Source organism: Ostrea edulis, chromosome 6 (assembly GCF_947568905.1).
Source record: "Ostrea edulis chromosome 6, xbOstEdul1.1, whole genome shotgun sequence".
Lineage (NCBI taxonomy): Eukaryota > Metazoa > Mollusca > Bivalvia > Ostreida > Ostreidae > Ostrea > Ostrea edulis.
In genome coordinates, this window is record NC_079169.1 from 20,827,835 (window position 1) to 20,851,047 (window position 23,213).

The window sequence follows — 23,213 nt, forward strand, 5'->3', positions numbered from 1 at the left end:
GTGGAATGTGTAATGCATTTGTATGTAACATGTACATGAGCCTGTGTGCCAATAAAACTTTACGTGTACCCTCTGGAAATGTTATTTTAACTCTGCCATAGATATTCCCCCTACCCCGTCTGTTTGTAGCCAAGTTAACATCATAAAAATTACACCCCAACCCATTGACCCTACCCCTATCTACCTTCTCTAATAAAACTGCTAATTTCTCTTCTCACCACGTGGCATCCATTGTTTTTTTTAAATATGTCTATGTAATTACCCAGACTCCCCATCTCGATTTAAAAAAGTACACCAAACACGTGTATATGTAAACATTTACCTCCCGGATTGCCTCGCTGCAGGTTGCACCACTCTATTAATTTTGCCTATATGTTCTTACCAAAATTACTCACCTTTGACCTGACCCTGCTGCCTTAAAGTAAACTTTTCAGAAGTTGTACTTTCACATCATGTAGTACAGTTCTTAATGAGCATTTTCATACCAAATAATACATACCCATCCAGCAAGGCGTGAGAGTTTGTTTACATCGAAGTCAAGCACGTGCAAAATCAGCTGGTCAAAAGCCAAATCACCCACCTCTACAACAAAAATTCAAAAAAATATTTAAATCCTTCTTTCATGGTTTTTACTCACAAAATTTCAAACACAATACTTGAATTTACATCTCATAAAAAATTGGAGAGCCTACCTCATAAGGAAAGTCCCATAAAACATGCAAAGTTCCAGGAATTATTTTCTTTCGGCCATGATTCGACGTGAACCTCCACATAAATAGAGTGATGCAACCCACAGTGAGTAGTTTCAAGCATATTTATTTGATTTTTTTTTCATTTTAAAACCGATCGCGGTAGTTCAGTGGTAGTGCGTTCGCTTCGTAACCAGGAGGTCGTGAGTTCGAGTCCCGCTCGTTGGCCACGTCAAAAGGCTGACTTAGCTCCTTCGCCAAACACACGTGCATTTAGATTTGAAAATCATGGAATCTTTCGGATATGATCTCAAAAATGGATGTCCCGTTTCTCGGCAGGCGTTGGTACGTTTATGAACCATCTCTGTGACGGCCCTTAGTGCTAATTTTTTTTTTTTTTTTTTTTTTTTTTTTTTTTTTTTGGCTTTCCAATTAAACAGTTATATACAACAACAATAATATGGCGTGTAAAACGTTGCTATATTCGATAATCTTGTGATGTATGTTCAATATCTTGTGATGTATGCTCTATATCTTGTGATGTATGTTCAATATCTTGTGATGTATGCTCTATATCTTGTGGTATGTTCAATATCTTGTGATGTATATTCGATAATCTTGTGATGTATATTCTAAATCTTGTTATGTATATTCTATAATCTTGTGATGTTTGTTCGATAATCTTGTGATGCATGTGCAATAATTGCATTATGGGTAATATGACACAACAGCGTTCTATTACAGTAAGGACAATTTTCATTGGTTGGAAATAACGAAAGTATCCGGTGATGCAAGAGTAACGTCTTAATATTAATGATATGAATTTGACACTGAATGAAGCAGGAAACCCTTTGCCAAAATTCTAAATTTCCTGATCGTAGAGTAGGGCTTTTAAAATTGGTACAGGGTGGGACCAAAATTGTCATAGTGATTAAATGTCTTTATCATTTGAAGGACTTCTTTAATTAATCTGATACTGTATAAAATGAAACAGAGATATATATGAAACTTTGACAAAAGCTAAATTTATGCATATATAGGAAAACAGAAAGGAATGAACCAGAATTTTGAATATAACCCCCAGAGTTCTGACTCTGGACCACAGGCACCTGAAGTCCCCCCCCCCCTGGTTTTTAAAATGATTTCTTCTTTTTTTCTTTTTTTTTTGCGGTGATGATTTCTCTGGAATGTGTTTACCGGTAGAATGCCAATCTCTATAGCTTACAAAAAGCGTGAAACGATTACATAAATCAAAAGAGGGGTGAGATAGGCAGGGAATCGACACATTTCGGAGAAATTATCGCCGCAAAAATAAAATAATAAAAAGGGGGGGGGGGGTAAGCAGTATCCAGACTTCAGGTGCCTGGTCTTTGTCTAGGACAGATCCTAAAAAGTCATACAGTGTTATATTTAACATACTAGTGTATCATATTTTGCATCACCGGATACTTTCGTTATTTCCAACCAATGAAAATCGTCCTTACTTTAATAGTACGCTGTTGCACCATATTACCCATAATGCAATTATTGCACATGCATCACAAGATTATCGAACATACATCACAAGATATTGAACATACATCACAAAATATTGAATATACATCACAAGATATTGAACATGCATCACAAGATTATCGAATATAGCAACATTTTACACGCCATACAAGACATCCTCTTTGATGTTAAAACTAAACAGAATTAATCGAGAAATTCAAATTGGAAAAAAAGGTAAGCATGAAATTAAAGAAACTCAAGAACTCGTTCATCTATTTAGTCGTATTACTGTTTTTCTATTTGATGATTTGCTAAAAACTGTAACAATAATAATTATACCATTCAATTTTAAGAAACTGAGTGTTTGAATCACAAATTGCACGTCAGTCTTGTATTTTTGGCATTCAAAATTACAGTGTAAAACACGAATAACTGTAGAAGCAACTAAGGAACAAAACAAAATGATGGCGCCCATATGGATCACAAAAATTCCAGTGAACGTATGTAGAGATTATCTCTATTCATTTGCTGATTTTCTCATTTTCTCTTTTACATACGTGTTACCTTTAGAGCCTTGCTTCGCGGACGGGCCTTTGGCAATATGATACCAAACGAATCTCGGACGGGCCAAAGAGAGCCACAGTAGTAGAGCCCTCTAACGTCTTAATTTGTCAACAAGATTTCATCCGGGTAACTAATTCTAACGTATTACTTTAACTTGTTTCTATTTTCTAATTCTTATTCCACTTTCGTATTCCAACTTTCGAATTCTAACTTGGGTATTCTAAAATTCTATTTATAACTTACTAATTTTGTATCTTGTAGAAATAAAGTAAAATTGAGAAAACAGGAAGGTAGAATCAAAACCAAGAAATGAAAATGTTGAAATAAAATTGGGAAATAAGAAGTAAGAATGAAAATAAAAGATAAGAATAAATATATTAAAATAAGAATGCAAAAACAAGAAATTAGAATTAAGAAGTAAAAATAGAAATATTAAAATAGAATTGTGGCACTGATATCCCTCCATATTCGTCATCGTTTGCAACTTATTTTCCCATTCGTGTAATCTTTCAGTCCCCTACCGGCGTGGCCGAACTACATCCGTCTGTCTGTCCTTCTATCTGTCAGTCCGGCAAATCAGTTTTCCACACTTTTTTCGACATACTTGCAGATATTCATTTGATATTTGGTGTATTGTTCATGACAAGTTACGGACGTCCGGTTTGCACGTTTGTTGATGTTTTGTTGAGTTATGACCCTTGGACTTAGAAAATATGGAATTCGAGTGTGGCTTTTGTTTTATGGGACCTGCTTATTCTTGTGCACAAACTGTTGATGTATGATTCTTCACACAGAGCATGACGCAGTAGACTTGACAGAGAACCAATAGGGGACATGTATTGCTCTGCAACATTTACAGAAGTTTTGTTAAAATGGAAATATTATCGCTAATTAACATATCCAGGGATGAAATGGTCAGTCTAAAGTCTCCTAAGCTCAGCAGTTACACAGGCAAATTAATGTTACTAAAGAGGCTGTTGCACAGAAGCGGGAATTTTCCCTAATCGGAGCTCCGTGCCAACATTCGTGACGTAGAACTGACCTTCATTCATATTTATACTCATTGCGCATTTGCCATTTAGATACCTGAAGGATTCCCCAGTACTAGGGACAATCCTAACACATCTTATGTGTCAATACATTATACATGTAGTCTAAAGATAATTTTTGAAATCGTGAAAATTAAATTGTCTTCTTTTTTTCCTGAGTATCAGATACAATGTATACGGTTACATGTTACGAGTGTATCAAATATTTAATATTCTATACTACTACAATCCAAACGCTCTTATACTGGTGTGTTTTATTTTTTACAAACAACAATTGTCAACTGTACATGACTCTGGCCACAAAACAATATATGGGGAATTTAATACACATTTATAAAATTCAACATTATTCAAAGTACATGCACCTGTAAAATTTGATTCAACATAGGAATTTGCTACATATAAACTCAAACTGTTTAACGGTTATTTACCTCGTTTGACCTTACAGTTTTTCTTCCGAAGCTTTGCAAAGTTCACAACGGTTTTTCGTAAAAGACACCATGCCTATATCAACAACTTCCGTTCAGAAAAAAATACAAGTTCTCGTTAGCAGCCTTGACTATCAAATCACAGGTATTGCATACTATATTCGGCGTGTTTGTTGAGGGTCTCATTCACGAACTAAACAGTGTCCAGGTTGGAAGCTTATTTCAAACTCGGCACATGGTAATAAATAGAGATTTGACATGAAACATTTATAAAAACTAAAAGCGTGTTTCAACTGAGAGAAAAAAAATTAGATGGAAAAGGAATATGAAAAAAAATATATGTTCATGATGGAGTCGAACCCGGTCGTTTTAAAGATAGAAAACATCTTTATATGTTGAAGTCGACGACCTTTTTTTTCTTTCTCTTTTATTGAAGTCGACGACCTTATCCACTGGACCACGCAGTAGACCATACATTACTAAGGAAAATTAATGTACAGGTGAAGTTGAAAATAATACTAGTGAAGTTGTTTCGATTTTTTTTAGATTTACAAAGAATGCCCCCGTGAAACAAAATTTCAAAGTGACAGTTTTTTTTAGAGGAAAACTCGAAGAACATGTTCATGCTAAATTCATTTTGTTTCACGGAGGCAGTTTTTCTGAAATTCGGGGATACCCCTTCATTTTAACGCTAAAAATCATATAAATTTTGCTTAATTTAAATTCGAAATATTTTGGCTAATGTTCAGTGGCGGATTTAGAGGGGGCGCAGCCAGCGCCCCCCCCCCCCCCCCCCCTAAAATTTTCAAATTTAAGGTAAATCGCGGTATCTTGTTTCGGAAAATGTACTAAACGATAGAAGAAGCAAGAATTTCTTCCACTCCCGGAGAAATAAATGACAAAATCTTTTGATTTCTTGAATTACTTTACTGTGAGAACTTAATTATTTCATTTGGGTCATTTTATTAATTTACCTTATTAGAATGATAGAAAATAGTACAAATAACTAGATAGGAGAAATATTTCAAGCCCCATAAAATCTGTAAAATTCAGGAGCTTCCGGGGGCTTCGCCCCTTGGACCCCCACCAGGGCTTCGCCCTGGACCCACTACCCCATAAAGTGGCGCCCCCCGTAACCGCAATTCCTGGATCCACCCCTGATTTTGTCAATACACGTCTTTTAAACTTATTTTCAAAAATTATTGAATCAAGACATATGTTCCAATTGGTTTTGTCATATATTTGAATAACTTAAATTTTCGATCTTTCATGCAACACCTCTAGGGAAATTAACATGAGACGTGCAACACTTTCTTTATGACCTTGAGGCTGGGGTTCTGGAACCAGGGTGTGGCTTTTTGGCCCGCATAGCGAAATGTTATTTCTTTGGCATCAAACATCCAAACCGAGTCAGCGACAAACAGGAGAGAAGTCTATGTAAAATTGTGAAGTTGATTACCCCTTGTATTAGAAATTACAGTGATAGTGCTGCGCTCTTGTAATGGAAATGCATTATTTCACTCAAAATTATCTCTTGACTCTAGGTCATCAAAGAATAAAACTTAGCATGTTGTAATAACCAGGCGAGAAGCCTCCACCATTCATATCCCAGGAGTTAGGGACTTTGACACCAGGGCAGAGGTCTGTGGTTCTCATATGCTACATTTTCTAAGCTGTAGAGATTGACTGCATGGTTATGATGAATTGGAAACATCTAACGAAGCTGAAAGTTCTGGTCACTGGGTCAAGAGTTCAGTTTGGTGAAAAAAAGGATTTGAATTTCAAATAATCTCTTTTATTACTAAATATGTAGCCAAGAAATAAAGAGCATAACGGGAACGCGCAAACAGGGTTGATGTGTTGTAAGTGAATCGCAACATCTGTCTACAGGTCCAATTTCTATCCATACCAACTACTTTGCAACAATGTGTAATGATGGATTGCAAAATCTGAAGCCCATTCCCTTCTCATTGCGCCATCATCATTGTACAAGCAAGGTTTATGTGTGTGGTACTAAGGGTATTAGGTATAATCTCATTAATGTTATTGACATTGTATTCGTGATCAGATCTTACGCTGTTGTTTGAAATACCGTTCTTTAGTGATTGATGGGAGTCATTTGCTCCCATTTTCGTCAAATTAGAGATACATGAAGCACACATGATTTTTGAAATAGCGCCTAACAATTGTTATTATCAAGTCCATGTGTTACTTCAGATGTTACCCGAATCTCTGTTTTCTGAAATCCCGTTTTGTGCGCATCAGGTTTCGTCTTTGTTAATTGCCACATATGTATATAAAGCTGCAGATCTGTTTCACAGTTTAACATTGTATCCCTCCAGCCAAAATGGTAAGTCTAAAATGTTTAATGTAAGCCTGTCTATTAGTGTTTATTACCTTTACATCACATTAACATTCATCGTTAAATGTGAGTTTAATATCAGAAGATATGAATGTTTTCTTGTATAGGATAGTTGTTTTTTTTTTTGTTTCTTTTTTGTGTGTTTATTTTACTAAAATCATTTTACTGTATTTGGTACAATAACACATCAGGAAATAATTCGATGAAAAAGAAAAAAAAAAAGAAATTCAAATTATTTATTCATCAAAATATCTTTTGCTACTCTTTCAGATATTTTTTCTGGTAACGATACTGTCTTCATGGGGGCTTTGCGCGGGGTTTGTACTTCCTGGGCACCCTTCAAACGGGCATGCCTTGAATCACCACATATCTGAAGCTAACAAATTAACAGAATCAATAGCCAACCAGTCAGCACGAGAATTATTGATCCCGTATTTAGTCCTCTGTCCGGGGCAAGATATGTGTCATGGAGAAAATTTCAAAATGAACTATGCTTTCACCATGGTTCCTTCTTGCTCTACGTGTGACTGCGACGACGCCTGTGTAAGGAAATCTACCTGTTGTCCTTCCAAATTTCTCCGGATCGACAATATAACTGACACTAGCGATACGATACCTATAAATGACATCTCAAGCCAGCCAGCCCTATCTTGTGTCCAACCATTTTGGAACATGCGCCATAGATTCGGGAGAGAGGGGTACTGGTTAATTGATAGCTGCCCCAACGGGTACAAGTGTGTTACTCCAACGGCACACATCTGGAACATAACTTTGTCAACCCCTGTCACATCCCTTTTGACTAATGAAACCTACCTGAATATCCAGTGTGCTCTTTGCAACAACGAGAGTTCTATAAATTTGATTGACTGGAAACGTGACCAGATTTTGTGTACAGAAAGGGCAACTCTTCTGCTGAAGGAGACACATAAGAATCCTTCTCGGTTTATATTCACTCCAGATCCGATGTGCAACATCTTGTTTTATCCCCCCAGTACAATAAAGAACTTGGTCACACCATGTATTTTCATTAAAGACAGTCCTTGTAACGCTTCCGGATTACTGAGTAGGGAGAAAGCGTATCTGAGTCGGGCATGCGAGGAATACTATTTGCCGTTTTCTACTTGCTATCATATCTACAAGAATGTATACTGCGCCTTTTGTCACTTCCATTCTCTTACTGACATTCCTATTGAATGTGACGGGCAACAGGTCATTGATATTGATAATTTTCCAACCTTTACAGCTCTAATGGATTTTAATGACCATCAAGAAATAGTGGAAACTAGAGATGAAAGCTGTGCATTCGGTCATGTGTATGATAAATATATGGTAGGTAAAATGATTATTCTTTCATTTGATAGGCAGACTGAAGATCTCTAAAGACGAATGATTGACTTAACTTAATCAAAAGAAAGTCCTAAACACCAATGCCATGAGCGGTTAGTATTAGATTCACCACTTACTGGTACCCATATACTCCACGATGTCAAGACGGCAATCGCACAGTATCATTGTTCCGATTTTTTGCCGACGTAGCAAAGGAAATATATGTTGTTAGTTAACAAGGTAAAAAACTTTAAATAAATTATTTGGTGGCCATTTTTTCATCGATTTTTTTATTATTATTATTTCAAAATTAACACCATTACATTTTTTTTTAATTTCAAAATTAGCATCATTCCACACACATAACAAGTATTAGATCTAATGAGTTTGATCACGTGTAAACACTAGTCTCTCTTTCTTCATCATCATAGTTACCGTAGGCCTTGACAAGTGTGCGAAGGCCACAACATGCAAATACTTTATATCAAAGGGACCAAGATGACTGAGACAAGGATGGGATAAAGAAAAGTACTGTTTTAATCAAAATAGCGTCTGCCAGTTTACGGATATTACTTACAGTTTACGGACATTACTTACAGTTTACGGACGTTACCTACAGTTTACGGACGTTACCTACAGTTTACGGACGTTACCTACAGTTTACGGACATTGCTTACAGTTTATAGACATTTTCTACATTTTACCGACAATACTTACAGTTTACGGACATTACTTAAAGTTTACCTACAAAAGTTACAGTTTACCGACAATACTTACAGTTTACGGACATTACTTACAGTTTACCGACAATACTTACAGTTTACGGACATTACTTACAGTTTACCGACAATACTTACAGTTTACAGATATTACTTACAGTTTACGGACAATACTTACAGTTTACGCACGTTACTTACAATTTACGGATATTACTTACAGTTTACCGACAATATTTACAGTTTACGGACATTACTTACAGTTTACCGACAATACTTACAGTTTACGGACAATACTTACAGTTTACGGACAATACTTACAGTTTGCGGATATTACTTACATTTGTGTCTCGTGTCTGACGTTCTCCAACACCTTCAATAATATTGCGGTTGGGGCTTTTGACTGACTTGTATGTTTGCGAGCATTCATCGTCACTAGCCACGGTTATACTGAATCCGGTTGTACTTATCCTACCTCAAACCGTGGTTGCATGAAAAGAGAAACCCTCAATTTTTCATGAATATTTATGAATTGACACAATCATTTTTTTTACCAGTCACTGTCACAATAACAGAGTTCCGATATTTTAATGGCTGCGCCCACAACTAAAACGTGCAGTATTTGTCTACAAGTAATAACGGACAAAACAGGCTACACATCCCTGTAACTTACAGAAGCAAGCAAAGTTTATAAGTATTTATTAAATGAAATTCGCATTAACAGCAATGGTTACGTTTGTAAATTCTGTGTTGATACACTTATCGTATTCTCAAACTTGATGAGGAAATTCGGGGTAAAGTGGTTGTGTTGAAATCGGAAAGGATAGAGTTGATCGGACAATTATATAAAGAGGGTGACATGGTTATGTATATTATATGGTAAATTTATTACACCGGTGAAATCAACAAAGAAGCGTCCATTAGTTACATTGTGCAACAGCTGAAAGGTCCAGTTTGTTCTCAATCGACAATCCTCGGATTATTCCGCTACAAACACGCAATGACCTCCAAATGATATTCTTTCCACCAAAATGGAATTATGGAAGCTCACCGATTGGTTAATAATGAACATAAATATTCATGAAGTCGAGGATTTTTTTTAATCATTGGGCATAGTGTAAACGGAGACAATAGGTGTGGCTTGCGACGATGCGGGGCATTGTGATCTTGGAATATATAGTTTCCGTTGGCAAAATGCCATACAATTAATTAGAACAGATTTTTATAGATACTCGTTCAAGTATATATCACAACAATCATCAAAAATCTGTGTAATTTAACAATAGAAACTTATGAATTTTCACGTAAATAGGGTGAATCTACACACTGTATGTGCATTGTTTTTTAAGGTTAATCAAAATTAAGAGGAATGACTCTTTTAAATGCGATGAAGAACATTTTAAATAAAATTAATAATAATAAACTGACTTTGTAGGCAGAATTTGAAGATACATTAATACTCTGGGTTTTGTAGGACAAGTGCCTGAATGTCACCTGTGAGGGCGAGTATGTTTTGGAGCAGAACTTGGACTGCCGACCAGTTTACCTAAAATGGGAAGAAAATAGCTACGAAATAAATATGATATTCAGACCTACATATGAAATTGACAAAAATGTTTTGAATGCAATGTCTATTCCTCTGAAAAAATTTTTAGAAACCAGAATGAGGGAGTATGACATTATGAAATATCTGTGCACAATTCAAATCTTAGAAATTTATGTACTTTATTTTGGAGTAATCATTGAGTTCACTGTTAAACACCCACATGAAGTTGATAAAATGATTGAACAACTGTTGCATATTTTCACCATAGATCATATAGTATCTCTTAGAGATGAATACTTCGGTTATAAGATCAATGTTTCAAGTTCTATTATAGGACAGAGATTCCATATGTATGAAGACAGATTAGTGTTCTTTTCTATTCATTATACCCGTCATTTCGTTCATCCGATGACTTTGAAACAAATACTGTTGTTGACCCATTTCGAAATGTTAGAGAATCTTGAAACTTGTTCCGAATCTCCGACGACAATAGTTGTGGCCGATTGGTATCGTTGTCCTAAAGTCAGGATGACGACGGAAGACACCAGAGTAGGTCTGACGAATTATTCCCTGTGCCTTTTAGACCATGACCAGTGCATCCCCTCAAGATATTTCAAGAAGTCCCTAAGTAATTTACAATTTGATGTGTGCTTGGACTGGTACCTCAGCACATCAACAACCCATTCTTCTTCTCACGATGCATCCTCAGACGATGTTGCATACAAATATCTCTCACTGATTTGCCTATCTCTGTCTTCTGCTGGGTCAGTCTTGACAATTATATCTTATTTTATAGCGGAAGACCGCATAACCTCTCCTGGAATTAATATCATTATTTTATCCCTCTTCCTGATACTTGCAAACACTATCTATACGTTCTCGAAATTGTTTGCAATGAGTGAAACTTTGTGTGTAACGGTTGGTATGTTCGTTCACTTCTTCTGGCTGGCTGTTGTATTCTGGATGAGTCTATCTTGTTTTAAAATTTTTCAAACCTTTACAAACTTTGTGGGTGCGATATCGAGACAAAAATCGAACACATTTTGTCTTCTGCTCATAAACTCTCTTACCTGTCTCATCTTTGTAGGCGTTAATGTCATAGTAAGCCACGTAGTGAGCGATGGTCAGAGTTTTGGGTACTCTCCTCGCACCTGCTACATAGAAGACTCCAACATGATTCTGTACACGTTTGCCCTCCCAGTTGGTGTGACTGTCTGTATCAATACCTTTATGTTTGTGGTGACCGCCAGCAAAATAAGTGAGAAATTGGACATCCGCAAATCAAGGGATCATCAGAAGGTGGCTGCCTACTTCCGGTTATCCACTGTGACTGGCATGTCCTGGTTGTTCGGTTTCCTTGGTCAGTTTATCAATCTTCAAGTGTTTTCAATTTTGCATACCGTATTTAGTGCAGGCCAGGGGATTTTCCTTTATTTGGCGTTTGGAATGCCACTGTGTGGTACATGTAGTCGCAAGTCTATAAAGAAATGAAAGTGAAGGAATCGGGAGAAGTTAAGTTTGATTTCTTACATTCTGTGTATATACCTACACAATAGTCAATAATACATGCACTGACGTATTAAGATATTCGGTAACATCTTTGCAATTCATGGTCAATATCACATGGTAAACAGCTCTGAGGTAAATCTATTGTTGTATGGTCATTGTCACATGGGAAATAGCTCTGAGGTAAATCTATTGTTGTATGGTCATTGTCACATGGTAAATAGCTCTGAGGTAAATCTATTGTTGTGTGGTCATTGTCACATGGGAAACAGTTCTGAGGTAAATCTATTGTTGTGTGGTCATTGTCACATGGGAAACAGTTCTGAGGTAAATATATTGTTGTATTTTGATTCATTGCTTGTACATTCCACAAATGTCCTTGTTGCAGGTTTTGTTCTGTAATTTTATACTTACACAATGTACATATATTTGCAGAGAAGTTTTCATGAACATGTCACATTCACCTTGACACGCCTGTCTTGGGTTGGTTTCTATGATTTAGACAGTACGACCAGTAGATATGACTGAACAATACATATGCAGTAGATAGATTGATTAAAACAGCACATGTAGATAAGATAAGATGGAAGCTTACGGCGGATATGACCGGTGAACAGGAGATGCTTACAACTCCTGGGCACATGACCGTACCTTTTTGTGTTTCCGCAAGTTTCCGGGAATCCATGTTCCCTCTGCCCTTGATTTTGTATTCTAATGTAACTGTTTTGTAATCTGTATTTTTATTGGCTAATGCGCTGAGGTTCCAGTCTAAATGAACGTTAACAAGACAGAAAGCGTCGTAATACAATGACAAAAAACACACCATCAAACGTAAATATTTCGTGACGTTAACATTTTTAATCAAACAAAATAGCATTGCTTGATGAAATGGGAGGTAAACATATAGAAAAATTAGAATGACATTGGGATGGGATAACTATCTTCTCTTTTGTAATTTTCTACCATTAGTACCAATTTAGCGGTCGCAAACATCCGCTTTCCCGGTCCCAATAATGCGTCACCGGTAAAACTCAGTCTGGGACCGATTAATTGGCAATATTTATACTGCTTTACCTTAATATTGTTAGAAATTCCAACCTACTTTCATTTTTGCGCAGGATTTTTTTTTTCAATTTAGAATTCATCGTGGATATTGGTGTATATATACTGTATATATGAGTGTAGTGTTATGTGTTTGAGAGTGATTCTTTCCTGATTTAAAAGAATATTTTGTACAATTTTCGTTGTGTTTTTTTTATTTACAAACATATTTGTCATCTTGAAATGTCGTGTTGTTGTGAAATGAAATAAATGTGTATTACTATTTCTTTCTTTCTTTTTATTTATTGGGGGTTTTTTTCTCTCTCTTTTTCCCCCCTTGTATTCCGAAATTTGATAAAAATGCCTCCTCGGCCATGATTTATATAAACAGAAATCCGCACTGCCTGTGAATGGATGCATATTGATATGATTAATCATGGCTCTGTTGTTCTTGTTGAGAAGATTTTTATAAATTCTCTTCCATGTATTCCCATCTAAAACTTTGATTCCCTATTGTGGTCCCCATACTATTCCCTGGGGCCATGATTTGAAGGGAGGGGGGGGGGTGCTTAGGGATAAAGACTTCGAATGATCATGCAGAAAAATGTTACATGGTATACATGTATGCTGTTTTGTTTGATTAGAGGAAGAAATTCTTTTTGAATTTCACATTTAGGAATAAGTAGGATATTTCAGTGGGCACATTTTTCGTCATTCGTTCATGAAATAATTGCAAATAAGTATCCCATTAGATTGAACTATTAGTAATTATAGTCTGTATTAGTAGTACTTGTATTTCCCAACAGACATTAGAAGTCACTCAAGAGGGTTTACGATTTTAGTACTGATGGTAAAAATCAACTAAATCATATTATGGTCAACACAAAATGAATCCAATGAGGCTATTTGTATTAGTACTGACAAAACTACAAACAAGAAAGAATATCATTCTCTAAGTTTTCGGTAATGTTGTTAACTTATCAAATTAGGAAAACGAGACAGTGGTAGATAGGTAGACAAACTAATGTGAACGTCTTATTTTTATTTATTTAATTTTTTGGTGGCTTTCTTGCTTGTCCAAAAGAATATATTCCAATACAAATTGATGCACTCGATCAGGGAAGTGATTTTCAACCAATAACACCTCCCCTAAATCCATGTTGCTGAAGCTCATCAAGTAAAAGATATTGAGACTATGTTCTCATAAAAGTCTTTAGTATATTACAAAGTACAAATTCTATATCAGTATTATCACAGATTTCACAAACAGAATCAACAACGAATCGTCAAGTTGAAAATCGCGTCAGTTCTTAAGAATGAGTGCGATTCTTTATATGATTCACAAGCACTTAAAATAAGATTTGCACCAAATTCAAATCCCTTACATATATACATTTGTATGTAAATTCGTCTGTTAAACTACATGTACCAGACATGAATGAATTGAACGATTCAAAATTGTGAAATCATGCATATATATATAGAATGAATCATTTTTCATCAAAGAATGTTCAACGACAGTTTGTCACACACAAATTATCAGTTCATAACCTCTTCTGTCATTTTTGGTGAAGCATAAGCAAAACTTTAGATATATAATGATCAGCCTAAATAGAATTCATATCACAGAACTTTTAAGTCTATCCCGCCGATTCTATCGTCTGCCGAGATTGCAGCGTAGACCTGGGGACGTCCACTTTCGGCGTCTCTACCATTTTGATGACTCTCTGGCGAGTACTTCTCCCGCTGGTCAGAGTGGAATGAGACTTTCTCAATGGCGGTTTCGGTTGTTTGGGCAGAAGACTTACGTTGGCTTGGTCTTTGAGAAGTTTGTCTTCGATTCCGCTGATGCAGTCGTTCAGCGCTTGTTTGGATCCTGGTGTATTCTTTAGGTAGGCGTTGTATGTGTTAACCATGCTAGGCCTGTTGTAGGTGGGACGCATCTCATTTAATTTGTCGAGTTCCATTCGGTAGAAGTCGTTCCTGGTTTTGGCGTAGTCTTTCTTTACGCGTTCAGGAGACCGCTTACTCCACTTCTTCTTCAGTTGTTTTCTGTTTTTAAAAAAAGGTTGATATCGGTTTTATTCAAAACCACGCACATATAAAAGCAAATATCTGTTCATTATTTATGTACAGTGCAAAATGAAAATGTTTCTTGTTAATCCTGAATACTAGAAGTGATCCCATTTGATACATATATATTATTACTACAGTAACTTGATCCGAAGAGTCGGATCACGTCGAGTTGACAGGCGCGGATCATCAGATCACACGAGACGCGAAGTGTCGAGTTTGATCTGATGATCCGCGCCTGTCAACGAGACGTGATCCAACTCTTCGGATCAAGTTACTGTAGTAATGATAAATTTATTATATACCCCCTTGTGCATTTTAAATCCACATTTATAAGATAATAAATGTAATCTAAAAACACAGACATACAGTGAAATTATGTTTTGTATACGTAGTTTCGTTTGTGACGCGGTCAATATTTTCCACAAATAATGTTGCGTTGACGCATTGTGATGGCATCAGTTTCAGAGGATACTGATACGGAATCAGAAAACCACAGTGTGGTGATCCGGAAAACCGGATCACACGCTGTGAAATCCACAGTATCAACAAACGATACATTAATGGGTATATAATAAATGCTAAGAATCGGTGCATTTTTTCGGATGACATCGTGTAGAGTTTAGAACAACTGCTCCTTTTGGTCAAAGTAGATTCACGGTGTTTTACTTATAAATAGATATGCCTCTTGAATGGATAAGTAATATGGCTAGCCCATTATAACTTACCTGACCTTTGGTACGTCATCAAGTTCGAACATACGCGTGGGACTCTCTGATCCGGCATAAGGGTAGTTTACATTTGGGAATTTTGGAAAATATGTGCTTCCCTCTGGTGCTGGTCTGTTAGGGTAATCCCTGCGACGCCTGAAAAACGGTCAATTCGTTATATCATGTTTGTTGCAAATATGTTTTAACTGAGTGTGGGTTTAATTTTGGGGCTTTGGCACTCCAGATTGATAAGTATCTTTTTCGGACAATATCCTACTTTTGAGATCCTCTGTAGCGCGGAATGGTTCTTCTGGAAGACTCTACACTGTCTAGTTCCAAGAAATCCCAAGGATCCAACATGTCCACGGCGGTTTTCCGGTACAGATAGCCATGGTCCGAGTCCGGGTTTGACGGCTATGACAAGGGTGTTAAAAATATTGTCTATATCTCGGAACTTATCTAGAATATTTCAATCGTCATTCACAAAATTATACTGATACTCTAATACTTATATCGTATTATTGATACCGAACCTGTATTATGAATTAGTTTAATTCTAAGTTCTTGACACAAGAGTTCGATGAGAAAAGAAAGCACTTACGATGGATCTGGTAATTCTCTTCATTTCTTTTTCTCCCTGTTCGACTGTGTAGGGATCCAGCCTCGATATCAAATTGGATTTGCTTCTGAAAATTTAAAGTATCTGTTAAGTTGCCTCTATCCATTGTACAAAACAGTTTTAAAAGTGACTAATGTAACAATTTGCATTTGAAGTTATAATTGTAAAATAGTCAAGGACAAATAAGAAATTGGTGCTATTGTAGAATGACTTTCATATGTTCCAAACAATGAAAGGATTAGGCGCGATATTCATTCTTGCCTTGAAATTCAATCAGGCTTTAATTCCTTTGGGATTTGTTTTATTATTGCCAAATTGATTTTTAATTTAGAAATTACATCAAAAAGTTGGTGATTTTTGACACTCCTTGGGAATTTTCTAAAATGGCAACTTTTCGCAACGTTAGGAAAATGTCAAGATATTCAAGTACGATCATTGTAACGACCAGAATTTGCGAAATGTTTATTTTAAACTAGACTTTTGAAACCCCTGTAACATCAGCTTTTTTGTCAGTAGTGTGCCTCGGTTTAAAACTTGATCACACACAGAACATGCTTGCTTATCGAAGCAGTTGAGAGACATTAACACCCTATGCAGTTGATAATGAAATATTGCTACGTAACGATGGGAAGTAGACGATGGTGAAGCTGAAGTCATCCCGTTTGTCATATATACATGTCATGGTCGATACATATAGTGATTTTTGCAATTGTGAAAAAAGTTGGGAAATTCAGACATTTATGATCTCGTATATAGTAAATCCACGATTCTTTATTAAAGATAAAATCATTTTTGTATATCCTATTTATATATTGTATTTAAATAACATGATTTCTAAACCAAAGAAAGACGTTTTGTTGTTTATATATTTATGTATTCTTAAAAATATACATACCTTCAAATACGTGAAATGTAGATATTATTGACTTGTAAGTTATCTAAACTAAACAGTTGAAAATCACTTGACCTTGACTCGTTTCCATATTTGGTAACGATTTTCCTTATTTGAACGATGGTAAAGGGAAATAGTCCAAGAATGACTACATCTAAGGTAATAAAATAAACCATCGTTATTTATCATTCTAAATTCAAATAAAAGGTGAATTCTAAACCAGGAAACATATGCAAGAAGGCGAAAAAATATTTTTTAAGTGCATTGTGTGTTGACTGTTGATAGGATTTGAGGACCTTATTTATTTATTCATTATTCAGGCAATAACAACATATAAGTAGCATATAAAATTATCCCAGCATCTCACAGATGGTATCACATGATTTATCACTATTTTGTATCACAGATGGTTTTGTCTTTTATCACAGTCTATATCACAATTTATATCATAAATAGTATCACCTTACATGGCAGATGGTGTCACATAATTGCATATTTCAAAAATTGAAAGACAATAAAAATTTCAAATATATAAATATTCTGTAAATAATCATTTTATCACCGATTTAAAATATTGCCTGGGACAACTAATGAAAATCAATCAAACGGTTTATTTCCAGTGGGGTATTTATTTTATTTCATTTTAGAATACATGTCAATTTGTTGGAAGCATAAAATTATGTAAAATAAGGTTTTAAAAAATGCTTAAATAACATAATGCATAATAGACATTAACAGCAACTTTACAATGTACTATTTACACGTAAAGTATTTATGCGAAAAGTATCTTGTAAATTACGAACAAGTAACAAAATGGGTATTTATTTCTTCAAGTATACATATATACATGTACTAGTACTTTTAAATTATTATAAGGATAATGCTTACTATGTGTATGCTTATAGTTCATCCTTACACAGATAGGAGCATTATAGTATGATTTATATATCATATTTATGGAAATCAGTTAGTATAATAAATATTTAAAGGTTGTGCAATATGTATATATATGTGTATTTGGGTATTTTATTGTAGAACATTACTATAATACACTGAATGGAAGTGACATACATGTAGCTATATACCATGTTTGTTCCTGGCATAGGGTATATGTGTATATTATGTGTATATTGCTTCTGTGTACTTTTATCTACAAAGTTTTAATATTTGTGCTGTGAAAATATACAGTAGATAATTTATATGAATTTTGTGCGAATATTTAGTAGTAATAGATTAATCAGAATGCTATTCATATGGTTTGACATGTATTAGAGGGTTTTTTTTAAATTACATCTTATTGTATCTAAGAGAACTTTGTATACTTAATTATGGATTAAAGAACCTGAAATCCATATTTTGTGGTGTTGCGCATATTTTCCAAAGATTTCAAGAATGACGCGAAATAAGTCCCGGAGTTCGTGTACTGTTTTATTCACACGCGGACAGACGACACAAGAAAACCGAATCAAACGGCACAAGAAAACCGGATCAGAAAGCACAAAAAACCGGATCTAACTAGATTGAAACAAAATATGTCTTCATTGTTGCAAATGACAAGCAATGGATTTCAATAGAAATGAAGTAGAATACATACATGCATAGTGAATGTAAATACAAAAACTTTACATGTTGTTGAGGGTAATATTTTATTTTTCCACACCGAGAAAGTCATTGTCAATAGAGCTGCTGGTACTTAACGGAATGAAGAAACAGATTATATCACCTAGTAGTCGCGTTTGTAGTGTTACCTGTTTCATGTTGTGCTCATGAGATTATCAACCTGATAACTGTAATATATACTGTTACTATCTCCATTCCGATTCATGGAGGATGCTCATTATGTTTTTATTGATAAATCTTTTTTAAAATACGTATTTCAAACGCCTCTCATTTCAACTCTCAAATGGTGCCATTCCGAAAACTACATGTTGTCAAGTAATGTTACAATATCACCCTAGAAGGCGTGGGTTTTCTTACCATAGGACACATTATGGTTTGGGTTTTTTCAACGTTTTTCATCCAATTAGACGCGAATTAATTTTCACATGAAAGTATGATAACAACAAAAAAGAATCCCAATATGTGTCTGTTTTGTTTCAATAAAGACGTGTTAACTCACGGGTTTATCCTAGGAAGCATCTTGTAATCGAAAACGTGGATCTCCTTATTCTGGAATAATTTCTTAAATGCAAGTTCTCGCTTTTGTAAACTGAAAAAAAAAGTTGATATACCACCATTTTGTTTACAGTATTAGAACATGCCACGCTGATGGGATAAACTAATGAAATTCTTTATCTTCAAAATTACAAGAACATTGCTGCTTAACTTATACACTCACGAATTAAACTTTTTGGCGATGATCTCCGGAGAACCTACTACGGCTTCTTTGATGATTGGAAGACGTGGTAGTTCCTGAGTTTTGATGTGTCTGTCTCTGTTAGAAAGATTTGCAGCGTTTTTGAACTGGATCTTATTTTCCCTTTTGTTTTTGTGTTCAGTTGCTTGGGTCTTTTCTGGTTTGTCTACTTTTTCAACACTTTGATTAAGCGCAGTTTTGTCCTTTTCTTTGCTCTCCTGCTTACCCGATTCGCTTTGTTCGGTTGTTGCGGGTTTGATAACTTCCTGCTTGCCCGATTCGCTTTGTTCGGTTTTTGCAGGTTTGATACTTTCCTGTTTTACAGATTTGTCTTGTTGAGCTGCTGCTGCTTCAAGGGGTTTCTGTTTCAGGAATTTGTCTTGTTCGGTTGTTGCAGGTTTCAGAAACTCTTGTTTTAGGGATTTGTCTTGTTCGGTTGTTGCAGATGTGAGTGCCCTTTGGTCAGTGATTTGTGGTAAACTAGTCTCGTGTGTTTCTTTGTCCTCCTGATGGGGTCCCGGACTGTTGACCTTCGGAAGATGTTCCGGTGATTTCCTGCCTTGTCCGAAACCTCACAATCAGAGATAATATATTCCAACAATATTTGATCAATGCTAGATATGATACTCTTTACCCAGACTCCATAACTAGATATTCCATGGAAACTACACACTCTCTTGGCCAAATCCAAGGGGGTCAATGTACAAGTATCACCAAGCAAATGGGGCCAAAGGGTATACTCACCGAAATGAAGAGTTTTCCTCAAATTTCAAAAGTATTTAAACCAAGATATTTCAAGCATAATTTTCAAAAACTGATTTCTTGTATAACAATGTTTCCATTAAAATGATAGTGTTGTTTACTGTGATGCAGCATTCAAATTTTAACGATTCTCCTGCATTGAACCTATGTGTATCAAATTAAGTCTGCAAACCGATTAACTTATTAAGAGAAGAAAACAATACATGTTAACGTATCGATATAATCCGCTCGTGTATAAGCATTGCAAATTTAAATATATGTTAGCATTGAACTTTCCATCAGGATTGTGTCGGAATTTCTTTCTTGCTCAAATCCCGGCTAGCGTGACCTTTAAACACAGTAAAAATTATCGACTGTCTTAACTTGCCTTTAACACTGAATCATGTTTCCATATATAAATCAGAAGATTTATTGAATGATATTAATCCAAATCTTCTATAAATATCGACACATATTGGCATATAATCAGCAATAAAGAATTAGTTTTGTGTTAATTTTACATGTATGATATTCATGTAACTGTTACCATATTTGGAACAACATTTTATAATTAGATACTTCATATCTTTACTCGCTTGAAATATAAAATGCAAATCAAAGTATTATATACTAAATATCAACGTAATTTGGATATTGAACTAAAATATTTCATTTGAGAAAAAAATGCAATAAATGATCATGTTTACTTGTATACGTACGAGTGCGAGCTTGATATAACTGTATTCACGGTCGTTCATTTAGTCCCAAAAATTTTGTCACAAACTTCAGACGTAACAAAAAGAAAATGGTTCCGTCGCGCTGAATCGAAGTAGATGCATTAGAATTTTTAAAAATACTGATATTTAAGAGAATGGTAAAGAATGCACTCGTGTAGTGGTTTGATGATTAAAAACATATTTTTATCTGATGAATAGGAAGCTTACAGGATATAATGGACAGCGAAGTTCGTCTACCTTATCTGAAGAAATGGGCACTTAATGGTACAGGGATTTTGTCTCAATCCTTTAAGTTACAGGGGGGGAAAAGTTGACTGCACCCACGGAAATCTTTTGAAAAGTAGCAGATCTCGCCGATAATTCATTGCTGTTATGGAGGCCAAAAATTTAAAAGCTCTACATAAGATAATCAATTATACATTCTTTGTGGATACCAGGCTTTCCGTTGATTGTTAACTTTTAAACACTTTTATAAGTATACACTTCTTTACAAGGCATTTGCAAGTTTAGAAGCTTTGAAAAATGACTATACTGTACAAAGTTTGTACAAGAGCACGATATATTTATTATCGAGCTTACGACAAAGTGCACAATCCACAGAGAAATCACCAACGGCGCATTTTTTGACACCATTTCACTAATATCGACAATGAATGATATTTTGATATTGAATTGTGTGCATAGCCAAACACTGTCATGTTGTATTTTTGAGAACAATTTACGGGGTAGTTGTGTATATAAATACATAATGGGGTTTATTTTCATAATTTTCCTTATCTACACCCACCCACCGCCGTAAAATGGCTGAAATATTGTCAAAACGGCGTAAAACATTAATCAATACACCCACCAACCAACCTCGTAAAGTTTAAAAACAAAACAAGAAAATGTTTGTTACAAGCAGTCTATTTTGGGTCGATTATTGTACCAGATTTAAAAAAAAGTTTCTGATTGGCTGTCTGTTTGACGTCCCTTCGAGAACAGACTTACGACCGTATCAGCTGCCGCGACACGGGACCTCCATTTTTAAGGTCATATTCGAATCCGAAAGACCCGTGATTTTCACATCACTACCTATGTTTACTATTCGAGTTCGAGCGGGGCTTAAACTCGATCACGACCTCCAGGTTACGAGCGGGGCTCGAACTCACGACCTCCAGGTTACGAAGCGAACGCTCTATACTGCTAAGCTACCGCGACTGGTCTGAAATGACAGATACAAGAGTGTGAGTAAAGTTATGTAGGTGCATCTCCTTGAGAAAAAGTTGTGATATGGACATGCAGTAGTCAGCTTGTGCATTTATGTGTTCTTTGGTCCACGCCTGAATCACAGGTGCTTGTGGACAGGACTTCCGGTACCCCCCTTCTTGTATTTTTAAATGTTCAATTCCTTGGGTATTTCGGACGTATTTTTGATAAAATATGTAACTTCAGAGTTTATATATTTCAATGGAATACACAAATCTCGCATAGAAACCGTTTTTAAAAATGTCATATCACCGATCATGATATGTTCATATATTATGATCGGTGATATGACATTTTTAAAAACGGTTTCTATGCGAGATTTGTGTATTCCATTGAAATATATAAACTCTGAAGTTACATAATTTTATCAAAAATACGTCCGAAATACCCAAGGAATTGAACATTTAAAAATACAAGAAGGGGGGTACCGGAAGTCCTGTCCACAAGCACCTGTGGCCTGAATGTGCTGCATGCTCTAATTAAGCCATATTTCTTTTTTACCGAACCTGCAAAATTGCGGTATTCCAACACTCATTTTGAATGTACGCTACTTTTGCAATTCTATTTCGATACCATTTTGCGGGTACAATCTTACATAAAGCTATAAAAGACCGTGTTGTACATTTGAAAGCGCGTCCAAGTATAGGTATTATCCTACTCATAAAGTAGGTAACGTTTACCCCGAAGGCGGAAGAACCCACCCTGGGTTATAATCCCCTACCCCCGTTCCAATCTCGTTTCCGGGTTGGTTTATTTTTACGGGTACGCTCAGTTCAAATCGCATTGTCGAAAGTTTTCTCTCCCTCGTTTTTTGTTGGTAGAAAAGTATATTTCTATGCAAAATAATGCCGGAATAACATGAAATTTGTTGTTTTCTGAAATACTGACTCGTTTTATTACCAATTTTTTCATAAACAAAATAGCAAACAATGGAGACATTTAGACAGTTTGTATTCTTACAGACACTATTTTCATTATTTTAATATTTGTTTTACCTTCATTATCACTCGAATGTTCATTTGACCGATGTATTTCCGGAAACTTTACTTCCGTCATCCCTCAGTTTTAGGTGAGGAAAAAAAACCCCACTATATCCAAATTCAAAGGCAAAATTCC

At 35.5% G+C, this 23,213-nt stretch overlaps 2 protein-coding genes across 3 annotated transcripts; one reads left to right on the plus strand and one right to left on the minus strand.

The window, feature by feature from the left end:
- Nucleotides 1-1,095: 1,095 nt before the first annotated feature.
- On the plus strand, nt 1,096-13,006 carry LOC125683028 (uncharacterized). 2 transcript variants are annotated; one of them, XM_056142056.1, is made up of 3 exons: nt 1,096-2,873; nt 3,009-7,915; nt 10,103-13,006. In XM_056142056.1, the coding sequence occupies exons 2-3, from the start codon at nt 7,046-7,048 to the stop codon at nt 11,663-11,665; spliced, it is 2,433 nt and encodes an 810-aa protein (XP_055998031.1). In that variant the 5' UTR covers nt 1,096-2,873; nt 3,009-7,045; the 3' UTR covers nt 11,666-13,006. The 2 variants fall into 2 exon arrangements, with proteins under 2 accessions (XP_055998031.1, XP_048779684.2); XM_048923727.2 differs by having other exon boundaries at nt 1,096-7,915.
- A 780-nt stretch (nt 13,007-13,786) lies between these two features.
- LOC125647051 (uncharacterized) lies at nt 13,787-23,153 on the minus strand. Its single transcript, XM_048873747.2, has 7 exons — nt 23,093-23,153; nt 19,354-19,942; nt 19,135-19,224; nt 16,106-16,190; nt 15,782-15,918; nt 15,523-15,660; nt 13,787-14,773 (listed from the first exon to the last, which is right to left on the minus strand). Exons 1-7 carry the CDS (start codon nt 23,151-23,153, stop codon nt 14,362-14,364), a joined length of 1,512 nt encoding a protein of 503 aa, XP_048729704.2. The 3' UTR covers nt 13,787-14,361.
- Nucleotides 23,154-23,213: the final 60 nt, after the last annotated feature.

What these genes read in the sequence shown, in the direction of transcription:
- LOC125683028 (XM_048923727.2), top strand. Translation starts at nt 7,046, where the DNA reads ATGTGTCATGGAGAAAATTTCAAAATGAACTATGCTTTCACCATGGTT. An exon ending in ATGTGTATGATAAATATATG is followed by an intron (nt 7,916 to 10,102) that starts GTAGGTAAAATG and finishes TGGGTTTTGTAG; the next exon opens with GACAAGTGCCTGAATGTCAC.
- LOC125647051 (XM_048873747.2), bottom strand. Translation starts at nt 23,153, where the DNA reads ATGACGGAAGTAAAGTTTCCGGAAATACATCGGTCAAATGAACATTCG. An exon ending in ACATTCGAGTGATAATGAAG is followed by an intron (nt 19,943 to 23,092) that starts GTAAAACAAATA and finishes TCTGATTGTGAG; the next exon opens with GTTTCGGACAAGGCAGGAAA. An exon ending in GATGACGTACCAAAGGTCAG is followed by an intron (nt 14,774 to 15,522) that starts GTAAGTTATAAT and finishes TTTTAAAAACAG; the next exon opens with AAAACAACTGAAGAAGAAGT.